This window comes from Macrobrachium rosenbergii, chromosome 42 (genome assembly GCF_040412425.1).
Source record: "Macrobrachium rosenbergii isolate ZJJX-2024 chromosome 42, ASM4041242v1, whole genome shotgun sequence".
Classification (NCBI taxonomy): Eukaryota; Metazoa; Arthropoda; class Malacostraca; order Decapoda; family Palaemonidae; genus Macrobrachium; species Macrobrachium rosenbergii.
Window position 1 is genome coordinate 34,472,144 of NC_089782.1, and position 24,218 is coordinate 34,496,361.

At 35.5% G+C, this 24,218-nt stretch overlaps 1 protein-coding gene across 1 annotated transcript; it reads left to right on the forward strand.

Moving 5' to 3' along the window:
* Window positions 1-1,681: 1,681 nt before the first annotated feature.
* LOC136828231 (uncharacterized) lies at window positions 1,682-11,076 on the forward strand. Its single transcript, XM_067086074.1, has 4 exons — window positions 1,682-1,893; window positions 8,672-8,879; window positions 9,316-9,469; window positions 9,770-11,076. Exons 1-3 carry the CDS (start codon window positions 1,764-1,766, stop codon window positions 9,461-9,463), a joined length of 486 nt encoding a protein of 161 aa, XP_066942175.1. The 5' UTR covers window positions 1,682-1,763; the 3' UTR covers window positions 9,464-9,469; window positions 9,770-11,076.
* The last annotated feature ends 13,142 nt before the right edge of the window (window positions 11,077-24,218 follow it).

The following is a 24,218-nucleotide window of genomic DNA, read 5'->3' on the forward strand; positions in this document are numbered from 1 at the left end:
CGTTCAAAGGAAACTGATGCCTCACTCACAAAATTCTCTTCTTTCAAAAAAGTATTCCTCCGCTCGTTGAAATATACGCGCAGGCGCCTGTCAGATGTCTTAATTCCTCGTTGAAATGAGTATGCTTGTCCTTGGTAGTATTTCTTTGTTTATTTATGAGATATTCATTCGTTGTCCTTGTCAAATATCTTTGTTTTCCCAATGAAATATACAAGATGGCCGACTATCTTGTCGACTGATTTTTTGCTTGATCGGTTTAATTTCGTTAAACGGTTTTGTTGATTATATCATTGCTTTCTTAATGATTTTTCACAATGAGGTATCTAATGTGTGTGTGTATGTGTATATATATATATATATATATATATATATATATATATATATATATATATATATATATATATATATATATATATAGATATATTAGAGAGAGAGAGAGAGAGAGAGAGAGAGAGAGAGAGAGAGAGAGAGAGAAGAGGTCTGCCCCCATACCGTGAAAAATGTCGGCAATATAAGAGAGGGTCGAGACGGAAATATCCCACCTAATGGACGTTATGTACCGTCCCGACAAACGGAATAAGGTCCTTCATTCTTCATACCTAAATATGGATGGGAGGAGGAGAGGAGAGAGAGAGAGAGAGAGAGAGAGAGAGAGAGAGAGAGAGAGACCGTGCCTAGGTGGGAGACACCAAGAATAAACAAGAGTTTATTGCCACTTGTCTCTCGTTGTTGCCCACGGGAAAAATGTATGAAGACGAATTGTATTTTATGTTGTTAAATCTTTTTATTCAAAGGGCCAAATTTGTTCGAGATTAGAGAAAAAATAAAAAACAAAACGTTTTTTGAGTGCAAGGGCAAAGGGAAACGCTAAGTTAATTCCATTACGTATTAAGAGCTTTTCATTTAAATGTCAGAGGCTGTAAATATTCCTTTTTTTTATTATCCGAATTTTTTTTTTATGATGTGGCCAATCCTAATTGACAATGCTTTCCTAGTATTGCAAAAAGCCAATGGATCTGGGCGTTATTTATGGGTATGAGAGAGAGAGAGAGAGAGAGAGAGAGAGAGAGCGATAAAAGATTCACTGTTTAAGCAAAAACAATAATATCCCAACGTGGACAACTTTATATCTTCAAATCATCAATAGCAAAATTAATCATTAAGCATCTAGTGATTCCTCTCTTTTCATATACCTGATTTATCACTGTGTTTCTCTCTCTCTAGATTTTGCATTTATACATAAATCTCCATATTCTAGATAGTTTCCTTAGAGTATTCTATGTTCCGGTGACTGACAAAATGTCCAAGACAGATGGCAATTTGTAATTAAGGCGGAATATAAGTATTGTTTCTCCTCGTATATCATCTTTTGAGGTTTTGATGACGTCATGCTTCTAAACTCCTCCCAGCAACTTGGGAATACCTGTAGTTATGATTGACAACCGATATCCGACAACCAAAAGATGCTGGATCTTCATGACGTCAGAGTTCCACGAACGAAATCAAATGGAACTGAACGAAAACTACACGTCGTTCCAGCCAATGAAATCGCGTTTCTTAATTTATCGTCTGTTTCAAATCAGAAAGACCAGAAGTGGACCATGGGGGCTGCCGTGACGTCACACATCTCTGCGCATCCCTCCCGAGCGATGTTTTGTGGAAGATGGCGAGCGAAACCCAAAATGTAGGGCGGAGTCTATGGGATGTTTGGGAGATCTCTGTGATGCACTTTGTGGTTCGTTGGATAACGGATAAATTGATGTATGGAAGGGAGTCTGGCGCCACTAGAACTCCAGTCGTGTCGCTGCGTGCTAATCCCAGTCACCATCTCCTGCAGTTTCAAGAGAGCCGCCATGTCTTCTCTGGATCTTGAGACCAAGTTGGGAGTGTTAGGTAACGATAGAATTTGAGTTTTCTTTGTCCTTCCGGGTAACAGTTTCTTGGTACGTCTTCCTGCTTGTTGATTATTGTTGCTCTTTTTTCACATTACACTTAAAAATGCTCTTCTACTCTTCAGTCATGAATTATTGGTATTTTTTCGTGCACTCCAAAAGTGATGTCTCTCCGTTCAGGTAATAATTTCTTAGTCCCTTCAAGTAAATATAGACTTCTCTGTCACTTTGTTCACAAATCATTAATCTTTCTTCGTTATTCCAGATAGAAACAGTTTTTCTGTCTCTCCGTTCACGGATTATTGATAGGTTTTTGCCTGCTGTCAAGCGCAAATGAATATTTCTTGAGATGTTAGACGTAAAAAAATTCGATTACTCATTTATTTTCATCCTTTAGGTTTTACATTATTTTTAGTATTCCTGCATAACTGATAGAGATATGATTTAATATATATAACATACTGTTAGTTATATTTTCAATTTTAAAAACTACATTTACAATGTACTCCATTCCCAGCACTTTAGAATTTTGGTGATTATCCAAACCACATCTAAGTAGGTTTAGTTTTTACAGAGGATTTCAGAATTTACCTCCAAAAGCGAGACACAAAAATCAGTTATGTATGTATGTAAATATTATATTATATATATATATATATATATATATATATATATATATATATATATATATATATATATATATATATATATATATATATATATATATATATATATATATATATATATATATATATATATATATATATATATATATATATATCTGTATATATATAATGTGTATGTTGTGCATGAGTGTGTTTGTGTGCGCTGATATATATAGATATACATTTTTATGATTAAGAACATATAAATCTTGCTTAACTATTTATATGTATGTATGTATGTATGTATGTATGTGTATGACTTTTTTTCCTTTTTCCTTTATAAGAAATCACGCTCTTTTGCCTATCCATTCTTCTGAGAGAGGTAATGTTTAATATTATTTTTAGATCAATTTTTTCTATACCAACCAATTTTCATTTTGTTTTTGTGGAATCTATTATCCTAACCCCGTAAATTCAGACATTCTTGAAATGAACGAATCCAGTTCTAAATTTCTTATTATTCCTCAGTTAATCCTTACCTGAGACTCCTGTCCCTATTTCCAAATCCTTAAAAATTCCTATTCCAGAAATTCCTATTGTAACCGTTTAATCCTCATAAAAAAATATACCACTTCAAATCCTAAAGAAATCCTATTCCTAAATACAGGAGATTCCCACGTCCTTAAGTTATAGAATCCTCATCCTAAATATCCTTCCTTCATTACATATCGAAAATATCCTAATATCCTTCCCATAATATTCCATGACCTAACGTCATTAATCCCTCTCACAGGAATCCTCATCCTCCAACCTTCCAAAGTTCCTATATCCTTCACCTTATGTTTTTCCGAGGTACCTAATCCTTATCCTATATCCCTAACAAATCCTATTCCAACATCCTTTTCTTTATATTTACCCGGAATTGAACTTCAATTTCAATCCTATATATATTATTCCATAATTGTTACTTTTCCATTCCAGATCCTAAATACCTCCTATCCCAGAGTTCCCATATCCTACAACTAATCCTTATCCAAAACAGAATTTTGCCATTCCCGATTATCAAGAATTTAATGTTCCAAATTCCTACATCCTTCATCTAATCCTTATCCAGATTCCCACCTCCTGCACATAAACCATATACAATAACCTTATCCCATTCCAGATTCCTATCCTAATTCCCATTCCAGAGTTCCTACATCCTTTGCCTTATCCTTACCCTAAACATAATTTTATTATTTTAAATCCTAAAACTCCCACATCATCCTTCAAATAATCCTTATCCAAAAATCCTTTTCCCACTCCAGATCCTTGACAATTCCCATTCCAAAATTCCTACATATTTGTTTTATCCCTATCCTAAACATAATTTTCCTATTTTAAATCCTAAGTAACACCTTTTAAAAAATCCTACATTCTGTATATAATCCTTACCCATTAAGCTTTATCCCATTCCAGATCCTTGATCATTCCTATTCCAAAAATTCCTCCTTCCTTTCCCTAATCCTCATCCTAAACAGACTTTCCCCATTCCTATTCCAGAATTCCCACATCCTTCACACAATCCTTATCCATAAAACCCTATCCCATTCCAGATCCTTAATAATTCCTATTCCAAAATTTACTCATTCCTTTCCCTAATCCTAAACAGACTTTCCCAATTCCTATTCCAGAATTTCCACATCCTTCACACAATCCTTATCCATAAAACCCTATCCCATTCCAGATCCTTGATAATTCCTATTCCAAAATTTACTCCTTCCTTTCCCTAATCCTAAACAGACTCTCCCCATTCCTATTGCAGAATTCCCACATCCTTCACATAGTCCTTATCCATAAAACCTTATCCCATTCCAGATCCTTGATCATTCCCGTTCCAAAAATTCCTCCTTCTTTGTCCTAATCCTTATCCTAAACAGACTTCCCCATCCCTATTCCAGAATTCCCACATCCTTCACATAATCCTTATCCAAAAAATCCTTCCCCCATTCCTGATCCTTAATAAATCCTGCTCTAAAAATTCCTACAGCCTTTGCCTCATCCTTATCCAAAGTATATTATCCCATGCCACATCCTAGATAATTCGAATTTCCAAATTCCCAAATCCTTCTCATAATCCTTATCCAATAATCCTTTTCCTCTTCTTATTCAAAAATTCGTGTTTCCCTCATCTTATCCTTATCCAAAACATATTTTTTCTATTCCAGATCCTGAATAACTCCTGTTCCAGAAATCCCACATTTTTCACATAATCCTTATCCAAAAAACCTTTTCCAATTCCTGCTCCTTACTAATTCTCCTTAATAATTCCTATTCCAATTCCCACTCCAAGAATTCCTGCTCCCTTCATATACATTCCCCATTCCAAATCCCGACTTACAACGATCCTATAATTCCCAAATCCTCCACATAATCCTTATCCAAAAAAATCTTTCCCATTCCAGATCCTCAATAATTCCTATTCCAAAAATTCCTGCTCCCTTCACCCTATCCTAATCATATACATTTCCCACTCCAAATCCTGACTTACAACGATCCCATAATTCCCATATCCTTCACATAATCCTTATCCAAAAAATCTTTCCCCATTCCAGGTCATTAATAATTCCTACTCCAAAATTCCAGCTTCCTTCACCCTATCCTGATCATAAACATCCTTTCCCGCTTCCAGATCCTGACTTACAACGATTCCGTAATTTCCAAATCCTTCACATAATCCTTATCCAAAAAACCTTTCCCCATTCCAGATATTCAATAATTCCTATTCCAAAATTCCCGCTTCCTTCACCTTATCCCGATCACATGCATTCCCGTTCCAGAGCCTGACCAATAGCCATTCCAGAATCCTACATATCCTACATCCTGCATATAGTGCTTATCCCAATAATTTTTTTTCCATTCCAAATCCTCCATGATACCTATACATAATCCTTATCTAAAAATTCCAATTCCTGATTCCTAATATTTACTATTCCAAATATCTGATTCCTAATATTTACTATTCCAAATATCTGATTCCTAATATTTACTATTCCAAATATCTGATTCCTAATATTTACTATTCCAAATATCCCTACATCCCTAGCCTTCTCTTTATCCAAAACAATTTTTTCTAGCTCCCCTAGGTCCATAGTAATTCCCATTCCCAAAATTCCCTCATCCTTCAAACAATCCTTATCCATAATTCCTTATCCAATTCCAGATCTTTGTTATTTCCTATTCCAGAAATTCTGGCTTCCCTCACCTGATCCTTATCCTTAAAATATTTTTCCCATTCTGGATCCTGAGTAATGTCCATTCCAGAATTCCCCCATCCTTCAAATAATCCTTATCCGAAATCCATTTTCCCAAGCCAGTCCCTTAATGAATCCTATTCCAAAAATTCATGATCCCTTCACTTTATCCTTATCCAAAAAAGTTTTCCCTTTCTGTGTCCTAAATAATACCTATTTCAAAATTCCTACATCCTTCAAACAATCTTTACCCATGAAACTTTTTCCTTTTCCCCATTCCAGTTCCTTTAAACATCCTATTCTAAATATTAAAAAAATTCGTAATTCCATTATTTTATCCTTATCCAAAACATAATTTTCCTTTATGCATCCTAAACAACTCCTTCTCCAGAATTCCCACATCCTGTAAACAATCCTTATGCATAAAACCCTTTCCTAATCCAGTCCCTTAATAAATCCTATTCCTAAAAGCCCTACTTCCTCCACCTTATCCTTATCCTAAACCAATTTTTTCCCTCCTAGATTCCAAATAGCATATTCACATATTTCCCATTCCAGATTTTTAACAATTACCATTCCAAAAATTCCAGCTCCCGGGTCCCATATGACAACCATTCCATAACCCTTACATCCTTCGTATAATCCTTACCCAAAGCCTTACCTAATATATCCTTATCCTTTCGCAAATCCTAAACCAATCTTGCTCCAAAGTTCTTCGATCCTTCTCCCAGTTTTTATCCAAAACTACCGTATCCTATTCCATATCCTTAACAATTCCTACTCCACATATCCTAAGTCCTGCTGATTCTTAACCTTAATATAGTTTTCCTATTTCATATTCTTAAGAATTCATATTGTTATTTTATTCACCTAATAATTACTGGGTTATTTTATAGATAATTCCATTTTTACACCTTTTTATCGTTCCAGATAACTAATCATTCCTACTCTAAAATTCCTGATATCCTTTACCTAATATTCTTCAAGTCCTGTCGTAGATACTGCATCCTTAATCTGATCCTTCCCCTTAATATCCTTTTTCCATTCCAGGCTAGTGACAATTCCTATTCCAAAAATTCCTGATTCCTCATTCAGCCCTCCCACAGATACCAGTTCCCTTCACTAAATCTTATCCAAACAATCTTTTTTCATATTCCAGATTTTAAAAATTCCTATTCCATGACTTCAGTTCCTTCACTGAACCCTCATTAATGCCTGTTATAGATTCTCGTAGCCTTCACTTAATTATCCATGAAACTTTCTATTACGATTATATGAACTAATCTTATCCTTATCCTTCTTCCAGTGTGGATTCTGGGTTGGTCTCATGGCAAATATCCCTTAATACTTCATCTCTCCTTCACTGAGTCCTTAATGAATCATTCATTAAAATTCACTCTGTCTAATCTTCATCCACATCTACCAAGTGATCTTCCTCCATAAAATCCTGTTATCCATTCCAGATCATTATTCAGTTTCCCATAATCCTTCACCTAATTCTCATAAGTCCTCATTAGGCTTATGCCTCATTGGCCTAATCCTAATCCAGAAAAATCTTCATTTCCTAAGGTTAATCTCCATCTAATCATTTTTGTTTATGCCTGTTTGACTCGCCTGAAACTTATCTATGACAATCTACATCCTTACCAAGGTCCTTAACTAAGTGGATGACAATTATTAACTGTGAATTTTAATCTGAAAATGAAAGGAATAACAGGTTCCAAAACTAGGAAAAGATAACTTTGCCAAATTAGCCTTCACTGATCAAAAACAAAGCTAAAGAGTCTTTACTGCCATCAGCAAAGACCAATCTTTGACATGGCCTTCTCCCAGATACCACAAAAAAAAAAAAAAAATAGTCTTTGTACCTAATTTTTGTTCTGTGCTCGTGAGAATCTGCTGTTCTGATTTCTCTGCAGCACTGCTGTTTTCCTCCTCGCCAGTAACTTTAAACACGATTCCTAATCCTAAATCCCAAATCCAAGTGGATCCTATACCGGTTTATCCAAAAGGCACTATGCTTCTCAGTCCGTAAGCAGCAGCGGATATCACAGCTCGTGACGTCATGGAGGAGACAGCCCCTGATTGGCTACCGATTTCAACACGGATCCTGTCAAACTGACCAAAGATGAAGACTACAACAGGTTGTGAAACAAATTACTCTCATTCATAAGCGTGGGCTGTTAATTGTGATGATCCTAGAGTTAAGTACTTATTTTAGTAATGTTTCTTACGTGACGTGAGGCCACGAGTGAATGTATAATAAAAAATCTGAAAACTAAGTGGACTTCCCAAAGGTAAGATCTACTCAGGTCATTTTTACCGTATAAAAGTTTGGTCCTCTTCTCAGCATCTTTGACATCCCCTAAGGCATTCGATAAAATCATATTTATTGCTAAAAGCTCGACTTTATCTCTCTGTAAATTCATCTCCAGCTTTTAAATCAAAATTTTATCTAGGCCTATGTTGGTGTTATTGGTGTAGCATATGCCCACTTCTCTGATTTCTTAGGGCGTTTTTTCAATTGATAAGTGACATTTCGTATTTTAACTTTCATTCTGATATATCTTTACTAGACTCGTTCTTATTATCTTTTTCTCCTTTTACTTTACTGTCATTCTTTGCTATGTAAACATATTTGCATTTCTCCTAAATCCATTTCCCAATTCTGGTTCAAAGAATAAGCTGAAACAAGGAGACTGTAATTTAACATACAAACCACGTCCCATCTTTGTGAATTCAGCTGATCATATTGCGTAGAACTAGCTGCTTTTCATCTGAATTGATCTTCGAGGTTGAGCTGATCATATTGCTTAGAACTCGCTACTTTTTATATGAATTGATCTTCAAGGTTGCTTTTCCATAAGCGACACTTCCTGTGTACCGCAAAAAACAGACAAGTTTCCCTTTCACTAATATCTACGAAGCCGTTTTCTTTCAGGCGTCCAGACCACGGGTTCCAATACAGGGGATTCTCTCTCATTCGTCAACGAGAACAACCAGTGGGTAGACCTCCCTTACGGACTGATCGGTTTCGCCAACATAGCCCTCATCATCATTCTGGGCACGCTGGTCCTTACCGGGGTCATCCTCCTGGGCATCGAGATCATTTCCAACGGTCCCGGAGGCTTGATTTCAGCTTTCAATAGGTAAGACGAATTAGGGTTCAAAGGAGTATAACATATTCAACGACGTAATCATCATTCCACAGCGACGAAAGAGATTAATCTTTATTTTTTTTTTTCAGCTTTTAGTTATTTTCTAAACTTGTAAATTAAATGGTGATATAAACATATGTCGTATGTATGTCATTATATTCCCCAAGAGCTGCCTATTATGAAAGTATAACATTAAGTCACTAGGTAAGTACAAAACAATCTGTGAGTATGTGATGTATGTATATATATATATATATATATATATATATATATATATATATATATATATATATATATATATATATATTTAGAGAGAGAGAGAGAGAGAGAGAGAGAGAGAGAGAGAGAGAGCTGTAGACAAGCTAGTTGCTTATGGGTGGTTAGATAACTATGCTAGTATATCAGCCGAGTACTCTTTTAATAACAGGGGCGTCGAAGTGACTGGTGTCGACCAGTTGGTGTCGCCCATCGTCGAGGCCATCGAAGGAGGAGCCGGGGGCCTCCCCGAACTCATCCTGAAGAGACGGGCGCACTACGCCAGCAACTACGCCAACCAGAGAAGGCGAAGACGTTAAAGAAAGGTGGGGTTTGACGGGTGTCAAGATCTTGATTCTAAATTTATATGAATTGATATATTTTCTATTCAGCCTCTTATTTACATTATTAGAATATTCAAGTTAGGTTGATTACTCTGCTTAAATTTGTTTTTATTAAGAGATACACGCGAGTTTGTTCCGTGGGCATAGCCTATATGGCAACAATGCTTCACTTGACTTGTAAAAGATTTCTGTGTTTTCAGTCACTCCAAATACCCTCCATTCAATTTACAACAGCATAAAATCATTTTAATTAATTTTTCTTAATTACCCTCTCCCAAACAGGATTATTTTGCCCCCGTGCTGCTCCGGAAAACAAATAATGAGGAACAAGGACGCACCAAAAGCGAAGAGCAACAAGTCATCGATTCAAGGATCATGGAATCCCTTTTGGCGCCAACACCTCACGAGGAAAATGGAGCCGTTTGTTCGACACTAATCAACGAGAACTTTTCTTGCTGATATTGTTTCTATTCTTCCTTTATTATTATTATTATTATTATTATTATTATTATTATTATTATTATTATTATTATTATTATTATTATTCAACGAATGACGGCTTTGACAGAAGACATTTCAAAATGAGACTTAGCAAACTGTTCCATAATTTTTGGACAGAACTATTTCTGAGAACTCTAAGACTTCCAGCTAACAGAAACTCGAGCTTTTTTTTTTGTACTGTTTTTCCAAAAAAATACTAATTTTTTTTATACAATTATAGTTATTCCCTGCCACCATAATAAGAATAGCGGAAATGAAACTGACATTAGAGACGGTGCTGTATAAATACCCCTTTTTGTGAAGGTGGATCTTTGAAATTAAGATTGACCCTGAAAAACTTTGGGCCAATTTTACCACACACAGATGACTTCAAGAGACACAGATGACTTCAAGAGTCACACATGACTTCAAGAGACACAGAGGACTTCAAGAGTCACAGATGACTTCTAGGGACCCCGATGACTTCAAGAGCAACAGAAGACTTCAAGAGACACAAATTGACTATAGAGACACAGGTGACTTCAAGAGACACAGATGACTTCAAGAGCTACAGAAGGCTTCAAGAGACATAGATAACTTCAAGAGTCATAGATGACTTCAAGAGTCATAGACTGACTATAGAGACACAGATGACTTCAAGAGACACAGAATACTTCAGAAGTCACAGATGACCTCAAGAGTCACAGACTGGCTATAGAGACACAGATGACTTTAAGAGACACAGATGACTCCAAGAGACAGATTGACTGTAGAGACACAGAGGACTTCAAGAGTCACAGATTGACTATAGAATCAAAGATGACTTCAAGAGACACAGATGACTTCAAGAGACGCAGATGACTTCAAGAGACACAGATGGCTTCAAGATAAGTTTCAGCGACTACGGGTGACAGCAATAGACTTGAGGGACACCATTACGTCATCAGTAAGCGAAGCGAGATAGTTAAGGAAAGAATGCAGAATATCAGTGCAGAACTTCGTTGATAAACTGACCAGACTTAAAGACCAATGTTAAATATTCATTTCTAAAGACTGTATATGATACAAAGACGACGATCCTACCTCTTAATAATAATAATAATAATAATAATAATAATAATAATAATAATAATAATAATAATAATAATAATAAACCACTTAGTCTATGTGAAGAAAGTAGGCCATACTACAAAATGTATATTTTCTTTGTTGTTCTTCGCTGTTGCAAATTGAATGTTGTTACTAGGTTTGTAAGGATCTGTTGTTGTACTTCTTTAATTACCCAGTCAGATTTCTCCAATGAAGAACGTTGATTGGTTGGAAGCAAATTCAAATGAGACGACCAGCCAATGAGGATGCCTAAGCTTTACGCCAAGGCAGCGGAGACATCTGATTGGTTGAAAACTTGCTCAAGATATTGTACATATGAAGAAATCCATTTGAGGAAACATTCGAAACCACTGGAACTGTAGCAAATGAGTGACAGTATTCTTTTGTGGTGTCTAATCTCTGGGATTAAGTTAAAATCAGATGGATATATCTCTCTTACTTTCCTTTGTATTGAGAATTGTACATAATCCATTTTTAGTTTCCTTCGGTGCCATTTTGTTATTCATTGTTGTCATTGTAATACTTTGTGTCATATTTATATATTTATAAAAAGTTTTGTGCATTGTAAGTTGGTTTTCATTCATTCTTAGCCTTTGTGAAATGACTCCCTAGAAATCTAGAAGTCCACAGTGAATGAGAAATGATTTTATCTGGAAGGTTTATGAAGCCTCGACTGTCTGACAGAAAGTTCTCCTCTGTCAAGACAATTTTTCTCAGGTTTTCCCTGACTCTTGTAACATTCCGGCTTATAAAAGACTGGCCTTAGCTTTTTACGGGCTAGAAAAACACCCTTTTTCATTCTTCCCATATCTCTTTATTGTCTCTTTATTATCCGACAAAGTTTGGACCAAATGAAGGCAATGTATCGTCCACTCTGTTGGCCATAGCGTTGAGAGATGGCAAAATGTATCAGACTCCTAAATAATTAGAAATTGCAAATTTTGCCGCCGTCTCGGGAACCAAAACGCCACCAGGAGAAAAACGTTCTGTTCCATCTTCTTCCGACAGAACCCAAATGAGGTCTGGATAGGCGAGCAGAAAAAGAAATAGACTTAAACCTGTCTAGATTTCAGGCACCCTGTTTGAGATTTTCTACAGAACCGAGTTAACAAAGAAAGGACAGCTTGGTTGTGCGTCTGGTCAAGACAGGGTAACAGGAAAAAGAGAGAATTATGAAGAAAGAAGGGAATACTCAACGAGCAATATGGAAAAGCGCAGATGTGCCAATGAAAGAAGACATAAAAGACTAGTAAAAAATTTTCCGAAGTTTCTTCGGCGCAATCGAGTTTTCTGTGCAGCGTATAATCAAGGCCACCGAAAATAGATCTATCTTTCGGTGGTCTCGGTATAATGCTGCACGAGCCGCGGCCCATGACGCTTTAACCACGGCCCGTGGGTGGCCTGGCCTATATCGTTGCCAGAAGCACGATTATGGCTGGCTTTAATCTTAAGTAAAATAAAAACTACTGTGGCTAGAGGGCTGCAATTTGGTATGTTTGATGACTGGAGGGTGGAAGATCAACATTCCAATTTGCAGCCCTTTAACCTCAGTAGTTTTTAAGATCTGAGGGCGGACAGAAAACGTGGATAGAAAAAAGTGCGGAGGGACAGACAAAGCCGGCACAATAGTTTTCTTCTACAGGAAACTAATAACAAATAGATTTAATAAAAAAAAGGTTTGGTGTTGTACTCCTTCAAGAGCTTTCAAGAAAAAAAAAAGCTTCTTGAAAAAAAAAAATATATATATATATATATATATATATATATATATATATATATATATATATATATATATATATATATATATATATATATACTATATATATATATATATAATATATATATATATATATATATATATATATATATATATATATATATATATATATATATATATATTAGCATCAGCAGAACATATGATGTATATAGTAGATGTACCACAGAGAAAAAATGAAACATTAGGAATAAAGTCAGACCAGTTTCATTTTTAGTTTTTCTAAGACATCTTCAAGAGGAGTGATCATAATGGTAGAAATCTGCAATATATATATACATATATGTATATATATATATATATATATATATATATATATATATATATATATATATATATATATATATATATATATATATATATATATATATATAATATATATATATATATATATATATATATATATATATATATATATATATATATATATATATATACATATATTTATGAAGACAGTTGGAAAACTAATATCCACACCTGATGAGCGGGAAAAAGAGGAAGGAGCAATAAACTCATTATTGTCTGAGGTCAATATTCTTGTAATAAACTCCGAACCTCGCTGCCGAACCCAGGTTTCACCGCCAAGCTCGGCAGCCAAGCAAAGAGCACCCTCATACTAACTTGACTGTGTGTCACTCTGATTACTTATCTCATCTAGCCCGTGCCATTACTAGACCCACAATTCTGCACACGATTTCATCCAAATATCTTATCAAAACCGGATGAAATCTCGTGTTGATAGACCCATTCTTCATAAAATATACCCTTTGCAACAAGTGTCTGTACAAAGGAACAGATGTAAAGGCTCAAAATTGTGCAGGTGTTGTAATCTTGCTTAGAATAAAGCAATATAAAATTTCTGTCACGTCAGCTGAACAAGGTTCGGTTCAGACACATCATAATTCTTTGGACTGAACGCTTCTCGGAGCCTGGGGTCAACTGGAAAATTTAAATATGGAATATACGTTGATGAGCATTCCTTCGTTAGAGAACTCATACACACATTAATACATACGTACATGCATATACATTCCTCCATGAATACATATGTATATATATATATATATATATATATATATATATATGTACACTGTTTCATTATATATATAATATATATACATACATATATATAAATTTCTGACTCACACCAGGATCAAACCCACGTCTTTCAAATGAAAGACCAGAGGGCTGCCAACCAGGCCACACAAGTCGTAAAGAAGGCAGAACCTGAGTACAACATCTGTACCCAAGGAATTACCTAGACAGGCTATATATATATATATATATATATATATATATATATATATATATATATATATATATATATATATATATATATATATATATATATATATATCAGTCAAACCTAGGGACCACTACTAACGCCAAAACGGCCTTGTTGAGACGCACATACGGAAATGACCAATATTTATAGAAAAGGAATTACTACGTCCCACTTATCACATACTTCTCGGCCGGGACTCGGTTCCCTGGCCGATTTCATTATAGTTATTAAAATCTCTGGACGGTTATTAAAGGCATGGAAGGCGGGTAAGTGGCCAGGGAGGAGGGGGAGGAGGGGGAGGGGCAGTAGGGGGAAGAACGCATGCGCGGCGTGGACTGGTTTATATTCGAGTGTACCAAATGGTGATTATTAGTACGCCTGCGCGGACGGAATGAGCATTTGTGAGAAGTTTGCATTTTTGGATGTTGTTGTTTTTGTTAATGTTGTTTTTGTTATTATTGTTGTTGTTGTTGAACGTTCGATAATAAACTAAACGGTTGTAAACGTAATGTGTCTGTTGACATGTCTCACAATGCTATGTATGGATTTTAATTATTAATTTTCTATTGATTTCTTTTGTCTGTTTACGAAATATTTCGGATAATTGTTGCAGGATTTAAATAAAAATCATAGTTTTTTTTCTTTCCCTTACAACAACCTCCCATTAAAAAGTTTTTCGTGCAGTTTCTTAAAGTTTAAGTGAATTTTCCTGCAATTGGAATCGTCGCCTTTCCCCGTCTCTATAGGCCGTATCTATCTCAGTGATGTTCTGTCATCATATTTTGTTGTTTTTCACTTGTCGTATCTGCCTTCATTATGTTCTGTTATAATTTTTTGTTGTTTTTCACTTGCCGTATCTATCTTCATTATATTCCGTTATCATTTGTTGTTGTTCTTCACTTGAGTATTGCTGAGTCACGCTGTCCGAGTTGTTGTTGTTGCGTTCCGCGGCGCAAATCTTCTTCTCGTTGTTGTTTTTCCCCCCATTCAAGATGCTTCCGTTGTTTCTATCAGTGGCGATGTTGTTGCTCTGATTATTGGAGTTGTTCGACAGATTATTCTCTGAGTTGCTGGTATATACATATATATATATATATATATATATATATATATATATATATATATATATATATACATATATATATATATATATATATATATATATATATATATATATATATATATATATATATATATATATATATATTATTGTTCGTGATGAAAAGAAACTAATTATTTGAACGTATCAGGATTTTACATTTGTCGACAGAGACATTTGGACAGAGACAAACAGTTAGACAGTTATAAAGCCAAAATTTGACAGACAGACCTCTTTGAAATGAGACATTTGGACAGAGACAAACAGACGATCAGACAGGCAATAAGACAGCCAGACTCATAATTTGACAGACAGACCTATAAATTGACAGACAGACTCATAATTTGACAGACAGACCTATAAATTGACAGACAGACTCATAAAGACAGCCAAACAGACAGATCTACAAATTGACAGAAAATACCAGACAGACTCAGACCCTAAAATTTGACAGACAAGACAGACAGACAGACCTATAAATTGACAGACAGACAGACAGCGAGACAGACAGACCTATAAATTGACGGACAGAGAGACAGACAGACCTATAAATTGACGGACAGACAGACAGACAGACCTATAAACTGACAGACAAGACAGACAGACAGACCTATAAACTGACAGACAAGACAGACAGACAGACCTATAAACTGACAGACAAGACAGACAGACATACCTATAAATTGACAGACAGACAGACCTATAAATTGACAGACAAGACAGACCTATAAACTGACAAACAAGACAGACAGACAGACCTATAAATTGACAGACAGACAGACCTATAAACTGACAGACAAGACAGACAGACAGACAGACCTATAAACTGACAGACAAGACAGGCAGACAGACAGACCTATAAATTGACAGACAGACAGACAGACCTATAAACTGACAGACAAGACAGACAGACAGACCTATAAATTGACAGACAGACAGACCTATAAACTGACAGACAAGACAGACCTATAAACTGACCTACAAGACAGACAGACAGACAAAATTGACAGACAGACAGACCTATAAACTGACAGACAAGACAGACAGAACGAGACAGACCTATAAATTGACAGAGACAGACAGACATACCAATAAACTGACAGACAGACAGACCTATAAATTGACAGCCAGACAGACCTATAAACTGACAGACAAGACAGACAGACAGACCTATAAATTGACAGACAGACAGACAGTACAACTGACAGCCAGAGAGACAGACAAACTAACAGCCAGACAGAGAAGAGCAAACAGACAGACACAGAGACAGACAAGCAGAGAAAACTCTCCCAGCATCGACGCCATACTTTGTAAACTAATTATAATAAGAGGAGATATCTGGTCACGGTGGTTGGCCCACTAGAGTACGAGTACTTGTACGTTGCGGCTCGACAGAGAGACAGACAGACAGACAGACTGAGAGACACAAAGACACACAGACACACGCATGCACAGACAGGGAAGGATCGTTCAGGAGGAAAGAAATCACCTCTAAACTCCACCTGTCTTTCTGGTGGGGATGCCGGCGGTGGTTCAAGAAAACCAGAGAAAATTAGGAGAGAAGACTTTCTCTCTCTCTCTCTCTCTCTCTCTCTCTCTCTCTCTCTCTCTCTCTCTCTCTCTCTCAGAAAAAATTTTACTCTCTCTCTTTAAAACGATGTATATGTATATATGTGTGTATATATATACTGCATATATATATTGTATAACACCTTCAAAATTTATATGATGAAAAATTTTACTATATTTAAATATGTATATATATGTATATGTATATATATATATGTATATATATATATATACTATATATATATATAATATATATATATATAGTATATATATATGTATATATATTACATATATATACGTAAATATAAAATGTAATTAGCTTCATGCATGTTCCATTAATTATAATCATACCTCCCCTGACCTAAGCAATGAATTACTCAGCCATTGCACAACATAAGCATTTTTGGAGGCGGGGGTGTTATAGCGAACGCACCCTTAAAAATAAATTCCACAAAATATGTCGTCAGAAAAGCAAACAAAAATTTTTTTATACGAAAAAGTAAAAATAAAAACGAAAAATCGCATCTCAAAAGACTTTCATAGAACCACAGAACTAACACTTGTGCACAGAAGTTTCTTCGGTGCATTCGAGTTTTCTGTACAGCCGCTACAGCGGCTAATCAAGGCCACCGAAAATAGATCTATCTTTCGGTGGTCTCGGTATAATGCTGTGTGAGCCGCGGCTTATAAAATTTTAATCACGGCCCGGTGGTGGCTTATCCTATATCGTTGCCAGAAGCATGATTATGGCTAAATTTAACCTTCAATAAAATAAAAGCTACAGAGGCTAGAGGGCTGCAATTTGGTATGTCCGATGATTGGGGGGTGGATGATCAACATACCAATTTGCAGCCCTCTAGCCTCAGCAGTTCTTAAGATCTGAGGGCGGACAGAAAAAAGTGCGGATAGAAAAAGTGCTGACAGAATAAAGTGCCGACGGTCAGACAAATCCGGCGCAATAGTTTTATTTTACAGAAAACTAAAAAGTACTCATCGAACTTGTACGGATATTGCACAATTGGAACTTCAGAAGTGTAATTTACCACCCTCATGCAATCCTCCTTCTAAATTTACCATTTACTTACATTATTTAAATTTATTTATTTGTGTTTTATCTGTCTTTCTAACAACTAATCTCCTTTTTTTTTTTCAATTTCCATTTACCTTCTGTTACTTCTTTCGAATGAACACCATAATATTCTCTGGAAGTTTGAATTTCAAGTCAATGGCCCCTGTGGTGGGCTTGTTCCATATGAATGGGGTTCATCTTCTGGATAATAATAATAATAATAATAATAATAATAATAATAATAATAATAATAATAATAATAATAATAATAATAATAATAATAAATTTCAAGTCGGTCCCTTTTGGTGGGGTTGTTCCATCTTCTGAATAGAATTCAATTTCTAATAATAATAATAATAATAATAATAATAATAATAAATAATAATAATAAATAATAATAATAAAAATAATAATAATAATAATAATACACGTAATTATGCATCCAGGGTTGTGTTCACAAAGGACAGATATATAAATATATACATATATATATATATATATATATATATATATATATATATATATATATATATATATATATATATATATATATATATATATATATATATATATATATATATATATATATATATATATATATATATATACATATATATATATATAGTGTGTGTGTGTGCGCGCGCGCCCGATGCATTGCTCGATATTAACGTTAGATTACCCATTACATTCATCAGATACGTATATGCAAAGCATTAAAATCATTAATTTAATTATAATATCGCTTCACCTTTCAGGTGAGAAATTCTTGCTTCACTTTATGCTAACCAAAACTGTTAATTAGGCAAATATTTCCACAGTACGGGAGATGAACTACCCACATGGCATCACGGTCCGATAATTCCCATACATATATTTTTTTACAACCCCCAAAAAATAATCATAGATCCATGATGTCACTAAACCCCGCCTTTTAGATGACGTCATAACTAGGCCTGACCAACGATCTGCAAGGATGCACTTCGATAAAGATGACGTTTGGGACTCGGTGGCACTGTGGCCTTCCCCCATACAACGGGCCACGCCCATACAGCATCCCATACAATTTGGAAGCGGATGAAAGATTCTGAAACGCAGGGGATGGATGTGATGGGACAATTGACGTCCGTATAAAAAGTCTAAGCCGAGATGAGAGAACTCACACTGTTTGTTTGCTAAGCATCAGGTTTCAACTCTCCGTCGACTATCGATCGTCCCAAGGTCCAACATGAGCATTGCTGATATTAGTAAGGATTTTTTGTATATTTCTTTTTTTTTTTTTTTTTTTTGCAATTACGCGAAGTATGTTTCCACTGGGACTTCTTTCACGTAGGGGTTGTATAACTTCAGTTTCGTGATCTATCAAAAAGTTTTATTTTTTATTGCAGCTACAAGAAATATACTTTCCGTGGGAGTGATTTTATGTAACTCTTTGGATTATAATTTTTTTTATGGTTTCATACAATATAACTTAACTCTGGTTTCAGTAACTTCCAAAAGTATCAAAGATCATTTTTTCAGTACTGACTTTTCAATAGCAAAATACCTTCATATGGACAGGTTTTTAATAACTTACAGAGATACCAAAGGAATTTTTTATCATGTAGCTATTTTGCATATAATCTGGTTCAGGTTTGAAAAATTACAGAGCTATCAGAAACTTTCATGTTGAACTGTCAGATCTTATCTCTTGATTTTTACGCATTTCAGTGACTTTTTTTTAAACTTTCAATTTTTCTTTATTTTATATTGTCTCACGGTTTCAAAATCGATATCTGGAATTGGTCTCGATTTTAGTTTTATACAAAACTGCCAATCAGATTTTTTTTTTGGCTACGATTCTAAAAATAAATCTGTTACCTGCCAGAAGTATATATCAGATTTTTTCCAAAATTTTCACATCGCAAATATTAATTTTGATACGGTTTTTAGCGACTTCTAGGTGTATAATTTTCCCCCCACGTTTTTACTGTTCTGTAATACATCATTTGATCTGAAGTAATTTAAGAAAATACCAGGCAGAACAATTTAAGATAACAAAGCAATATGAATATTAATAACTTGATTTCTTTACCCGAGATCCGTAACAAACAAATATTATTTTGGAGAAACAAAATCCACATTTATGCAATAAATCTCTATAAATCTCTACAGAGAGCTTTTGGGAATCCGTTCGAATCCCCGTTTCAGCCTGAAAAAAAATGTGTACCCATACATAACAGCGTATTAATTATTATTTTGATATGATCCACTATTGGAAAATACTCAGATTGATTTCCTTGACTGTTCTGTGAAGTATTTTTTTATCTAGTTCTAGAAAAAAAATACCCACAGCATTATGAACCGTTCATACAGTAGAATGACCAGAATTATTTGCTGAGAAAAGAAGGCAAGCAATAGTAATGAGAAAAATCTAGACTTTGCTTGCATCAGTGTCATGGTAAAGTATTCGAGCTCTTGAACAAGTTGATTTGTATGCAGAGATTGAAAAGTTTCCGTGTTTTGACAGATTATTCAATATTTAAAATTAATGTACTGCTACTGTTGCTTCTAGTTTTAAATAGTTCTAAAACCAATGAATAATTCAACAATATTATTATTCAGAAGATGAACCCTATGCATATGGAACAAGCCCACCAAAGGGGCCACTGACTTGAAATTCAAGCTTCTAAGGAATATGGTGTTCATTACGAAGCAAGAAGAAGTAAAGGGAAATACAGAATGCAATATATAAGATAACAGAAGCTAAAGAAAATATATCAGAATATCCATCGTGTTATACATATACAAATGAATAGTTGCCCAGATAAAACGTCAGAGAAAATCAGCGCGCTTACCAACAGGCTACCTCGGTTGGTGAGATTACCACCGCAATTATTGGTTAACCAAATCACACAACATCCACCAACATTTCTCTACTCCTGTACGAAAATATGGGTCGAGCTACTCTGAGAAATTCACTCTAGTTTCTTGGAGAATCTGCCACCCAGATACTTAATGGCACTGCAACGACAGGTAATCATATGCTGGCGAGATGGGGGAGAGGAAACCGCGTTTAAGTTTACCCTCCCATCTTGTGGTTACCCGCTTCCGCGCCAGATGTCCGTTCTCTGTGAAGACCCATCGAAGAAAACGGGATTCCGACGGGAGGCGAGAGGCTCAATGTTTGAATTATCAAAGCCTTTATTTTATTTATCTTTCGTATTTTTGGCAGTCATTTAGATCACTAAACTGAAGTTATATTGAGGTTAGGTCGATTTAAGACTATACTGAATGGCCTAGAAACTTCATAACATTCTATAAAATAATTAAATCATTGTCTGATTAGTATTGCATTATTTTGACTTCACTTATTGACTCTACTTATCTACTTATTTTACACCCCTTTTTTCCTTTACTTTATTAAAACAAAGCAAAGTTGCAACATTCTCTCTCTCTCTCTCTCTCTCTCTCTCTCTCTCTCTCTCTCAACGTCATGTCAGATTAAGCTGTTGGAAATATATTCCATATTGTCGAATTCTGCTGACCATATAGGCATTCTTGATTTATACAGGTACCATATTGCTCCTTTTTTATTTTTGTTTACTTTTGGCTGTTTTTTTATTATTTTCCCACCATAAAGACTAAAATTGTCTTGAGCTAGATTATTATTCAGTAATATAACTAAAATAAAGTATCGGCTAAAAGCCTTGAAAATCTTCTAGCATAGGACTAGGTCTAAACCTGACAGTGTCTGAACACTGACAGAATGATGTCATCTCCCAAGCATTTAGGTTCATATCTTATTCTTCTTCTGCTTCTCCTACTTCTTCTCCTTCTTCGTCTTCTTCTCCTTCTTATTCTTCTCTTCTTCTCCTACTTCTTCTTCTTCTTCTTCATTTGTCTCCAACGATACTGACTCTCTCAATTTCTCTCTTCCTCCAAGTTTTTAGGCCTATATCATCCTCTTCTGATACTTCTGCTTCTTCTTCTCCTTCTTATTCTTCTCCTGCTTCTTCTGCACCTTCCTCTTCTTCTTATTCTTCTCCTACTTCTTCGTATTCTTCTTCTTTATTTCTCTCCTCCTCCAAGTTTTAGGCCTATATCCTCTTCTTCTTCTGATACTTCTTCTGCTTTTTCTCCCTCTCATTCTTCTGCGTCTTCTCATTCTTCTCCTACTTCTTCTTCATCTTCTTCTTCATTCGTCACCAACGATACTGACTCACGCGTAATTTCTCTCCTCCTCCTCCTCCTCCTCCCACTCCTCCTCATCCTCCTCCGCGGCGAAGGAGGTCTTCTGAACGGGGCCGAGAAAATCATCCCCTCAGCCGCGGCAGGCGGACAAGCCATTGCTTACATAGGGATCGGATTCTTCTTCCTTCTGGTCATCGTCTCCTTCTTGACGGCTCTCAATGGAGGCGTTGTCTCGATCTTTGGCAGAAGGTACAGTTGGCCTACCAAGTATTGTGTCTCTTTTATCAATCATTTTTTTTTTTTTTAGATTTTAACTCATATTACTTCCATCAGAACTGCGGTTATGTAAATCAGCAGGTAAAGCGGTAAGTGGCAACTTTTACCCCGCTGAGTTGCATGCTAGGGGCTTATGGGTAAACGCACCCTGACAGTGTACAGTACTTAGTAGGCCAAATGGTTACACCAACCTATATTGCTTCTGGGATTTGATATTCGCTTCGTGCATTCACACGGTGGCAGGGAAATCACTTTTCCTACAATAATTCTACCCTTTTTTAACCCTTTATCCTCCTCAAGGGAAACGTTTTTTAATTATAAATAGGATTCAGAGTTCTACAGAGCCACTTCACCTAAACACAGATTATAAAATATAAGAAAAGATAATGACTTTTCTTACAATAATTCTACCCTTTTTTAACCCTTTATCCTTCTCAAGGGAAACGTTTTTTCATCACAAATAGGATTCAGAGTTCCACAGAGCTACTTCACCTAAACACAGATTATAAAACTTAAGAAAAGATAATGATAATAAGGGAACTTTCTCATGAAAACAAAAAAGCTAAAACAAACACTCTGCTGGCTGTAGAAAGCGCGTCTCTTAACGAGGCATCACAACAATCATAAGAATTTCGTCGACGGGACGACTGTTAAGTGTCCTCCGCTCTGATAGCTGCGGGAACTTGAAAAGACGTTTTCCTTTGTCTTTTTTTTTTTTCCTTAGGGGTGGGGAGGTAGAGGGACTTAGGAGGGGGATGGGAGGGGATGTAGATGAAGGTACCTCCGTGTCCACAAGTTGCTTTGCCATTAGTGTTCATTTTGCATGCAAAAGCATACGATGACTTCTGTCGTCTTGAATATTTTAGTGGGGGGCATGTCTTCTAGCTCAGGGCAACGCGGTAAAACCCACACTTGACTTTGACATCAAGGCACGTCCCTTTTAAAAAGAAAATATATTTTGCTGTTGCACACTTTTGACCACTTTCCTTCATACGCCAATATTGAGAGCTTGTGCTAAGACTGTCTCTTTGTAAGGTTTTATAATCAGAAAATACTCTTTAAGTCGTTTTACCAAGCGAAGATCAACTGCTGCTTACTACTTGTCTATCCAGTCACCTGTCTTCCACTTCTGTTCAACTATACCTTTTCTCACGTAGAGCAGGAACTTTACTTCTAAACTCACGAAGACTAACCCTTCCACCTTTCCCAAGTCCAAATACAATAGACAACTAACAAATAAACTCAGCAAAGTCATGACTTCCCGCCCTCCTCACCAACAGCCGAAGACCTGACAGTGGTCCTGTCCTCAGTCAGCAGTCTCTCAGTCTTCAATGACATTCTGTCAGTCGGTGCCCTGGCACTGGGCTTCATCGTAGTGGTGCTCTTGAGCGTGGCCCTGGTGCAGTCCCTGGATGGGATCCTTTCCAAAGGGTGAGTAGGATTCTTCTCGAGTTTGTCGCCGGGAGACAAGGGCTCTAGCAAGAAGTAAGCGATTTTTAAAAATTTTTTGCGTTTTTAGCCGTCTGATGGGGCCTCTCTCGCGAGTCAAGGTAGGGGTTGCATCTGTGCTTATGTGAGTGTTTGTAATTATTTTGTTGTTCTTTTGTTGAGTGTTATATATGTAAGTATATGTATATATATATATATATGTGTGTGTGTGTTTTGTGTATATATATATATATATATATATATATATATATATATATATATATATATATATATATATATACTGTATATATATATATATTATATTATATATATGCATATATATACATAAGTATATATCTATATATATATATATATGAATATATATATTTATATATATGTATATATATATATGTGTACTTATATATTTATGTATATAAATATATATATACATATATATATGTATTATATTGA

Bases quoted from the DNA above. Each gene is read 5' to 3' on its own strand.
- LOC136828231 (XM_067086074.1), top strand. From the start codon at position 1,764: ATGGAAGGGAGTCTGGCGCCACTAGAACTCCAGTCGTGTCGCTGCGTG. The intron at 1,894-8,671 runs GTAACGATAGAA...GTTTTCTTTCAG, and splicing joins GACCAAGTTGGGAGTGTTAG to GCGTCCAGACCACGGGTTCC. The intron at 8,880-9,315 runs GTAAGACGAATT...TTTTAATAACAG, and splicing joins TTGATTTCAGCTTTCAATAG to GGGCGTCGAAGTGACTGGTG.